Consider the following 10,000-nt stretch of genomic DNA (forward strand, 5'->3'; position numbering starts at 1 on the left):
CGATCCCGCTGTATTGTTGTCCCGTGACGGTCAAGACGCCTTGGTTATCCCACAGCCTGGCCCTGCTCCGACTGACCCCCCACCCCCCTGTAGAAACGCCCCGCCTACGTAGCACGGGCTGGTGTTCACGTTACCGGTTAATGGTAACCGCTAACTAGCTTCAGCGAGCACCAATCCCCCCCTCTCGGTAAACGCCTTACCTCCCACAACCGCCAGACCAAGCCCCCCTCTCTCTCTCTCTATCTCTCTCTCACTCTCTCTCTCTCACACACACATATGCCACCATGTCTGCTTTTGTTCATCTCTTTTTCAAACATTAATATTTTTTACTTTTTCTTGCCTTTCATTCCATCTCTATCCACTGCTTAACCCCTCCCACTTCCTCACTGGGCAGAAGAACCTATCACTCCTACACTTATTACCTGTAAGTAAACACCTTTGTACAACGTCGGTGCATTTGCTCTGTCCAGCCGGACTTGCAAGCTCTCCCCTGCATGACTAGAGCTAGCGCTCCTTCTCCAGACAGGCATTTTAAAACTCAAATTATGAGGGACAAGGTGGGGGTGGCCTCACAGCCCCTCGGAATAAGCAAAGTACGAATTTGTTTGCAATTCCAATTCTCCATTGGAGATAAGGTGGCAGGAGCTTGACTGTCGTAAAGCGGCTTCACACAAAGAAAGAAATCAATCAATATTACTAATGCGATTTTCAAAATCTAACATTGTCTGAATGATTTTTTATCATTTGGTTTGCCAGAGCCTAAAACTGAAATGCCTGTCTTCTCACGATCGATGGCTCTGCTCCGAAGGTGGTGCCCCACTAATTCCTTCCCATTGCCTCCGTCCGTCCCAGTGAGGAAGCTGACGCGAACCCTTTTGCTCTGGCTGTGAAACACTGGCATGAAATCCACGGCGTTATTCCCCTTTTCCCGGGAAATAGCCACCTTCCCAAGCCTCTCTGTCAGTCATCACAGGCATGGGAAAAGCGGCGTTCCCGAACCGGGAATGAACCCTTCATCACATTCCAGACCCTGGCATCCTCATCTTCATCTCTGATTGTTCTCTTTTTTTATCAACTGGGTAATAATCAGATATTTCTCCATTGCTTTCTTGTTTGCGTTTAGTTCCCTGCATGGTCTGTGTTACATGCATGCTAAATGGATTGGACGGGTGTGAGGAGGCTGCTTTTGTTTTTGACCCATTGTCTAACTTTATGGTTGGCGAATGGTTGCAGTCTGTCGTTTTCCACGCGGGCCGCGCAACGAGCGACACGAGTGCTCGCCGACGCTCGGCGCGAGTGGAAAGCGGCCAGCTGGAGGTTTTACGGAGTCACGCGTGCTGGCCAAACCGGCACCTCGCCCTTTGACCCCCGCGCATCCCTCCTCCCAGGGTGGCGAGCGAGCCCGGCGTGGCGGGGCTCGCTCGCCCAGGCTGGCGCTGCGTGAGACTGACGCGCGTTGCGCTCGGGAAGGCCAGGGACTGCTGGGTAATGCGCAGTTAGCAACCGTTGCCGTGGGGCGGAGCTAGAGGCCCGTGGCAGCGTGAGACTGTGGGGCGGGGTTAGAGGCCGGTGGCAACGAGAGAGTTTGTCGCTTCATCAATAAGTCTGTCAGGCGGTATGTGTGTGTAGGGAGGCCAACACTGGGGAGAGTGTGTGAAATACTTACAGTCTGGGATCAGGAGACAGCAAGACTCATGAATTAGAATACTGTTCAGCAAAGTCAAGGCCAGACTAGGGTCAGAGGGAGGAGAGCAAGCTAAAAGAAAATGCATGAGGAAAGGAAAGATAGAGAGATACACATCAGCCACCCCAGCCTGGCCAAGCCCAGTCTTGTCCACTCGAATAATGCCGGCGCACCTCGGTGTGCGCGGGGCCGTGTGCGGAGGGATGTGTGGTGTGTTTAGCAGACGCTCGCCTCAGCGTGAATGCCATCATTAAGCACGCACGTCTCGGCACAGAGTCGTAACACGCGCCGCGCTAATTGGAACAAGCCAAGCGCATTTGTTTCGCTGACAGCCCGAGCGCACTGATGACAGGGGGGCGTATTAGTAGAAGAGAGGGAGAGGGAAAGAGGGATAGACGGAGGAATATCGAGCGCCCCCTCCGCTCCGGTCGCAGCTGTCTGTGACCTGGCCGTCCTCCCTGCCTCTCAGCACCTCGCGCCGACTAACGACCTCTCTGACCCTAAACACACACACACACACACACACACACACACACACACACACACACACCCTGTCATTAGAGGAGGGTGTAATGAAACCTAGCAGAAGTGTAGCGGAAATCAGCCCGGGAGAGCGCAGAAGAGAGGAGACGACACGAGAGGTTGAACGAGGGAAGAGAGAGAGAGAAAGAGAGAGAGAAAGAGAGAGAGAGAGAGAGAGAGAGAGAGAGAGGAGTGGGTGGGTAAATGACAGATGCTGGAGAGAAAGCGAGAGGCAGCCAGTGGTGGAACGGAAGAAAAAAGCAACGAGAGACAGGAAAAGAGCAGTTAGAGGATAGAGAGAGGGAGAAATGAGAGAGGGAAGAGAGTGAGAAGGAGAAAAGAGAGCAAGGGGAGAGAGAGAGAGAGAGAGAGAGAGAGAGAGAGAGCCCTAACCAAGTGTGAACTTCCTTTACCATAGTAAATGGAATTAGGCAGCTGTGAAGGAACAAGCCCAGCGATTGACTATGAAAGAGAGATAACTCTCATTCCTTCACTCTCATCCCCTCCCCCTCGCTTTCTCTCTCGCTCTGTCACCCCCCCCCCCCCCCCCCGCTCAGGTGAATAAAGATATCGTGAAGCTTGTGGCTGGCCGCCCTCTGAGCCGCCCCAGGGCTCAGGCTTTGTGCAGCTGCGGCTGTCTCTTGGCGGGGGCGCTGCACCGGGACCACGCCTTCACGCTCTCATACACTTCCCCTTTAGAAACTGGCTCCTAGTTTTGACTCCCAGTTCTCCATCCAAATCACATCACAGCTCTGGCTCCAAAATTCGCACACGTGTGTGTGTGTGTGTGTGTGTGTGTGTGTGCCTGCGTGTGTGTTCGTCATGACATCTGCTAGTTCAAGATGGAGTCATTTTGTGTATCTGAAATCTCCTGATATACAGATATCAACTGAACCTATCGGACAGGACAGTTCCGCACGTACGTTGTTTGGAATGCTGATAAAAGTCTGGCTGGTCATTACAATCTGGTTCTGTGGACAAGCCTTTGACCGCTAACTCAAAGTGTCTGCCGCCTTTGAGGCCGTGTTTTACTCTCTGTCGGGTCTGGCTCCTCCAAGCCTCTCGCTCACCCCCCCCCCAGCACGCTACCCACAACACCCCACTGTTCCCCAGGTCCGTGCGGCTGTAATGACTTGTTTTCAGTCCCGCATACGACACCAACACCTTCGGTACCCACAAATATAATCGACACGCTGTAGCCTACAGTACCCACGAGGCTGTTTGTTTCCTGCCGGAGCGTGGGCCGTGTGTAGCGAGGGCGGGGGGTGATGTCAGGTGGACACCGAGCCACGTCCTGACTGGGGCAGAGGTGCTGGTGAACAATGCACTTGGCTTTTGTCCGTAGAGGGCTAAAACGTATGAGAGAGTCGAGGCGCTCCGAGTGCTCTCTGACCCGCCACTCAACTTTTGGTGTGTTTGTAATCCTGAGACTGAGTAAAGACACTGACATACAACAGTGGAATTCAGGCAATCGGAGGACGCTTAGATTTTTATCTGTGCCGAAATTAAGGTCATTAATGCGCTCCTGCCCAATTAAAACGGACTGTGCGTAAATATTGCTGTAGATGCAGAGATGTATGGAGAGAATTAGGACTAATTTGCCTTCCTAGGAAACAGTTCTGCAGACAGCACGTGGAGCATCTGGATTTGAACCCCAGGGATGGGGCCACCAATTTCTTAGTACTTTTAATGAGCTGAAGCATTAACCCATATATACAGTATATGAACACTCCCTCGCCCTCTCTCTCTCTCTCAAACACACACACACACACACTGCTTACACTCAAGGCCTGTGGTAATGAAGTGTGCTGTGTAGTGTCACTTGGAGGCTCAGCTCCGTACAAATGAACTGAGGATGGGAGAATGATTCATTTTGCGAGCAGCACCCGGAGAGAGAGCCACAGACAGAACAGCCGCCCCGTGGAACACCCCCCCCACTGCTGAGCAAACAACAGCAGATCTCAGTGCACCCTGCTGAACACCCCCACATCTCGATCTCATTTACCACACACACACACACACACACACACACACACGAAGTGAGAGAGGAGCAGAGAGACTTGGTGGGGGGGGGATTGATGACATGAGTTTTGTTTTTATCAAGGGCAAACCAATCAGTGATTCAGTGATCAGTTACAGCACCTTATGAGTAACCTCACCCCCACCTTCTCAGTGTCTCTCTGAACTCTTCTACACTGAAGAACTTACTTTCTGTCCTCTGTGTGTGAAATTACAGAGCATTGCTCACTGTGTGTGTGCGGTGCATGCATGCGGGGTGTGTGTGTGTGTATGTGGTGCATACGTGCGGGGTGTGTGTGTGTGTGTGTGTGTGTGTGTGTGTGTGTGTGTGTGTGGTGCATACGTGCGGGGTGTGTGTGTGTGTGTGTGTGTGCGCGCGCGCATGTATGGGGTGTGGGGTGGGCATGTGTGTGTGTGTGTGCGCGCGTGCATGCGTGAGTGTGCTGCCTGTGTGGGGTATGTGTGTTGCATGTGGTGTGCGTGTTCATTCTTCACACTCTCCGTTGCGGCAGCTGTTCCGTGCAGCGCTGTCAGAGCAGGGCCGTGGGCACTAAGTGTCTCCATACAGCGCTAAGCAGAATAAACAAGAAGAACGAAGGAGGGCACCTCGACCCCCCCAGGAGGTCCCCATCAGCCGCGGCCAAAGACCGCCAGTCTGGGTCACCAGCCTTTTCACCTCCTCTTCCGCCAGTTCCTTCTCCGCCCGTCCTGACGCAGCCGAGTTCAGCTGTAGTAAGATGTGAGAGGAGTAACTGTTTTCGTACACCAGACGGAGCCAGAATGGCAGCTCCTCATCGTTCATCCGCCGTTTCTGATCCAGCAATGCACAGCACACTGCCCCAGCGCTGTCTCAGCGTTTAATGGGCTGTGCGGTCTGTGGAAACTTCCAGCATCTCACTGTGGGTTTTAGCGCGATTCTCCCCGGGGCTCCCCATATCACGTTACGATCTCCTCCCGACGGATGTGTGTTCCAGACCTCGTAGCCTCAGGCGTGGGGCCCCTCCCCTCCCCTAATCTCGCTCTCTCAGATTGGCCGGGTAATTTTACCTCATTTGCATTTTCTTGTGTACTGGAACCACTGGAAAACAAAGGCTGGCCAAATGAATTAGCGTCTGATAGATATAGATCCACCACAGCACAATTCGATTAGGAGTCCCTCCTCCTCCTCCCAGCGAAGGCTGCTTGGCTTAGTTTACCTGATACGCTCATTATTCTATTCATTCCCCACGTCTCAAAGTCAGCAATATGATTATGAGATACTCTACAGGCTAAAACTAGGGATTCTGAAAGAGTGTTATTATAATTACTAAGAGCTGGCTTCCCAGAAGGGTCTTGGTAGGGCATTGATTATAATTATATCAGAATTTAATTGTGACTGTTCCCTCTCCAGCTCAATCAAGCTGGGATCATTATGTCTTCTATTTTTGATTAGCCTAACGTCGATTTGTATTTTTGATTAGAGTTCAAATATTCATTTTCCCTTTCTTCTATACCTGTGAGCACTAACTATGCTTTAATATAGTTTGGATGCTTGTTATTACATTTTGATTTTACTGTCACATTTTTTATTTTAGGTCACAAAGCATTTTTAACTATTTTAGCCATCTTAGTTTTGGGTAGTAATGCCAAAGCACATTTAGGAAAGGGGGTGAAAAAAAAGCTAAAACTATTCCAGTATCCGAAACTAGGTTCAGTCTACGTATGTAAAGGGGTCAGACGTAGCGAGGCCACGTGGTGAAGCAGCGTGCGACACCTGTTCCATCGCGTCTCTTTGTCTCCCAAAGGAAACTCGCCAAGAAGCGCAAGGAGACCCTGAGCAGCACGAGGCAGGAGATGACGGTGATGGTGAACTCCATGGACAAGAGCTACACGGAGCAAGGCACCAACTGCGACGAGGCGCTCTCCTTCATGGACACGCACAACCTCAACGGCCGCTGTGAGTCACCCCGGCCGCCCCTGCGCCGGAGGACAGCGTGTTCTCTGTGCCGCATTAGGTCTGCCGCCTGGCGTGTCACCGCAGCGCGTGTTACTCAGGGCTGAATTAATTATGGGTGGGTGTGTGCGCACATGTGCGTGCGCATGTGCCTAGCAAACACTTCTTCAACACTGTTAATTTAGCAATGTGGATTTGCCTGCGAAGCAATATTAAAAATGTAGGAGCTACTACTTTAGCATACCCTCCCCCCAAAAGAAAAAAAAAACAAGTCTCATCTTGGCCAAATCTGTTTTCTGTTTTGGATCTCCAGCCCTGTGTTTATATTGTTGTCCTTGACCCCCTGTGACCGAGCCCTCCTTCCTGCTTAAGGAGACACCAGCTGTCCTGCCCAACCAGTATCTGAGGACACTAAGATAATCTCATCCTGCTAATCTCAGCACGCTAATCTCGGCTCGCTCCGTAACGCAGGGTCGCTCAGCTCCAGTCGCAGATGGCCTGCAGTCCTGCAGCCTCTGGTGATGTCCCTGCTTCCGACATCAACCTGGCAATTAACTGAAGTGGGTCTGCCCGAGCAGTGCTGGACGTCAGCCCTCCAGGACCAGAACGCCCACATGCCCACCCATATGCTCATTTGAGTCTCACTTTCACACATACACACACACACACACACACACGCACACACACCTCAGCCCCACCCCTCCGGGTCCAAATGCATTAATAATAATAATAATAATAATAATAATAATAATAATAATAATAATACATGGTATTTATATAGCGCTTTTCAAGGATCCAAAGGTGGTTACAATAGTCAGTATATAAGAAACTACACTGGTTTAAAAAAAAAAAAGATCCCACACAGACCTACAGGGGGAGAGCAGGCGACTCACCCCTGACCCTCTCAGGTGTGTCCTCGGATGGCCGTTTGTGAGGCAGCTCAAGGCAGCCCTGACCGATCTGCTGTCATGAGCGGTGACTTAGTGCAGGGGGTTAAGCATCACTAACAGAAACACCTGCTGTGTTGGCAGGCCAGAACCAGGCCAGAACCAGGCCTGGGCCAGGCCTGGGCCAGGCTAGCATGGCCGATAGGCTGCTGGAAGCTGGACCTACTGGTCTAGACTGCTGTTGGTCCATATATATTGTGCAGCAAGAAGAGAAATTACAGAAATACTCCAAAATTATGTTCCGCGTGGCTTGGCATTATACTAACTGACCTCCTCCAGCTTCTGTTCACTTTAACCCATGTTAGCGACCTCCGTTTCAAAATATGCTGTGTGTGTGTTATCCTGTAGCTGGATCCTCTCCGTGTTCTCTCACCATGAAGACAAACACAATGAGCACGGCCCTGCCCAACTCCTATTACCCAGGTAACACTGCGACTGCTGTCTGTCCCAGCTGCACTTCCGCTTCTCCTGTACTTCTAAGCTTTAATCTGTGAAAGGTTCATGAAGGGGGCACTGTCTAAAAGCCCACTACCTTACCACCGCAACAACTGACCAGTGTGCGACTTTCTAATGTCAGTGAATCAGTGTCATCTCCAAATATGACTTTCTGTTTGTTGGCCACAGGCTTCTCCCCCATTCCCTCCCACCCACTCACCCACTCACTCACTCACTCACTCACTCACTCACTCACCCACCCACCCACTCACTCACTCACTCACTCACTCACTCACTCACTCATCACTCACTCACCCACTCACTCACTCACTCACTCACCCACTCACTCACTCACCCACCCACTCACTCACTCACTCACTCACTCACTCCACTCACTCACTCACTCACCCACCCACCCACCCACCCACTCACTCACTCACTCACCCACCCACCCACTCACCACTCACTCACTCACTCACTCACTCACCCACCCACCCCACCACTCACTCACTCACTCACTCACTCACTCACCCACCCCCACTCACTCACTCACGCACTCACCCACCCCACCCACTCACTCACTCACCCACCCACTCACTCACTCACTCACCCACCCCACTCACTCACTCACTCACTCACTCACTCACTCACTCACTCACTCACTCACTCACTCACTCACTCACTCACCCACCCACTCACTCACTCACCCACCCACTCACTCACTCACTCACTCACTCACTCACCCACCCACTCACTCACTCACCACCCACTGGTTGTTCTTTTCTTTTTCTCAGACTGGAGATGATTCATCATTGTAACTGTGTTTTCTTATCTTTCCTCCTTCTCCCTGACCTGCTGACCTCTGCTTCCACCAGACCCCTTTGTACCCACTGCTATCTTAGGTGAGAGCAACCTTCTCTTTATTCTTCTCGTACCACTGCTAGCCTAGCTTCACACACACCTACAGAATTACAGGAAAAAAAAAAAAAAAAAGACTTTGAAGAATGTTTTGTGGTTCTTTTTTTTTTTTTCGTTTGGTTGGTTGCGTTTTTTCCCTATAAAGATGGCTGCCTCATCGTCATACCTGCCTGTCGCTTCTCTACCTCCCTCCTCTTCCTGTTTCCTGCCGTCAGTGGGCGGGGCTTCCCAGGCTGAGGCTGGTTTCACTCCATCCCATCCGCATTGCGTGTCGTGCGTGTGATGTCACATCCTGTCTGACCTCTCATATGCATGGACGGACATGTGGACTGGATGTGGGGGGAGTGGACAAAAAACCCAAAAACAAACAAAAATAAAAACAGCACCAAAAAAAATAAAAATAAAAAAAACAACAACCACGAAACAAAAACTAAGTGGGAAACCCCCAAAAGTCACTACTTTCTACAAGTTTCTCTTTGGCGAGCGATATTCTCTTATGTTATTTCTCAGAAAAAGTGTTGTTTTCAGTTTCACGAGAGGAACAGACATGCTTAGCATTGCCCTCTCTCTACTTCGCCAACTTCTCCACTCTCCCTGCCATAGCAACCTCCTCTTCGATTCCTTTAATGTCGCTCCTGCCTCCGGCTAGTTCCCACTGCCCCACTTGTTTTTGTGTTTCCTCTTTTGCTAGTGTTTATTCATTTATCTCATGATGAAATAGCATAATAAAGCAATGCAATTTTTTTTTGCCACGCCATTGCAGTCTTTTAACGGGCAGATTGTACCAGATCCCGTGTTTCGATAGTAAATTCAGAGCCCATGCTAGTTTTTAATGGAAACATGGCGTGAAGAATGTTATTAGCGCACCTTTATGAAATGCGAACGACTTTTTTGGCTACGCTCTTGTAAACAGCAGTGAGAGAGAGAGAGAGAGAGAGAGAGAGAGAGAGAGAGAGAGAGAGATTAACCGCGTAAAGGAAAACGAACGCCAGCGTCGTAGTCCAAACGAAGCTACTCGGCTTGCCTTTCCGCACGCAGTTACAAGCGCGGTGTATTTAGCGCGTTGTAGAAGCAGACGTAGCGGGGCAAACGTCGGCGAACGGACGTTTTTCGTTTAGACGCATTTTAAAATGACACACGACCTTCAGTGCATAGAGTACATGTCTGTATCTATTTTGAAATTCATTTCCTCTCTTCGCTGTGTGTGCAAACCCCGCGTCCCGTCTGCTGACTGCAGAGACCTGTAACCTGCTGCAGGCTGCTGACCCAGCCTGTTCAGTATAGTGACCACAGCTCGAGTGTGAGTGTGAATGCACTTTGGTGTATTGTTGCTTATACCCTGTCCTCTCTCTTTTCTTCTCCTCTCCCACTCTCTCTTTTCTTTCCTTCCTTCCTTCCTTCCTTCCTTCTGTCTGCTTTCTTTTCACGTTTAACTTCTAATGTATCTGCGTAAAAAAGTCCCCATTAATGGTAAGTTCCTCAGTCTGCCTGGTGTTTGGGGGAAGGACGTTGTGTGTTTCATGAAAAGGTGTCCACCATCGG

General features: G+C 50.6%; 1 protein-coding gene across 1 annotated transcript in view; it reads left to right on the plus strand.

Moving 5' to 3' along the window:
* The window catches only part of LOC113588428 (receptor-type tyrosine-protein phosphatase mu-like), a 165,326-nt gene that overhangs the window by 115,685 nt on the left and 39,641 nt on the right, over positions 1-10,000 (plus strand). Inside the window, exons 16-18 of the mRNA XM_035528524.1 lie at positions 6,010-6,161; positions 7,454-7,528; positions 8,416-8,442. Of these exons, the coding sequence (XP_035384417.1) occupies positions 6,010-6,161; positions 7,454-7,528; positions 8,416-8,442 (254 nt within the window). The remainder of the gene's footprint in view (positions 1-6,009; positions 6,162-7,453; positions 7,529-8,415; positions 8,443-10,000) is intronic.

The sequence above is a fragment of the Electrophorus electricus genome, chromosome 7 (genome assembly GCF_013358815.1).
Source record: "Electrophorus electricus isolate fEleEle1 chromosome 7, fEleEle1.pri, whole genome shotgun sequence".
Lineage (NCBI taxonomy): Eukaryota > Metazoa > Chordata > Actinopteri > Gymnotiformes > Gymnotidae > Electrophorus > Electrophorus electricus.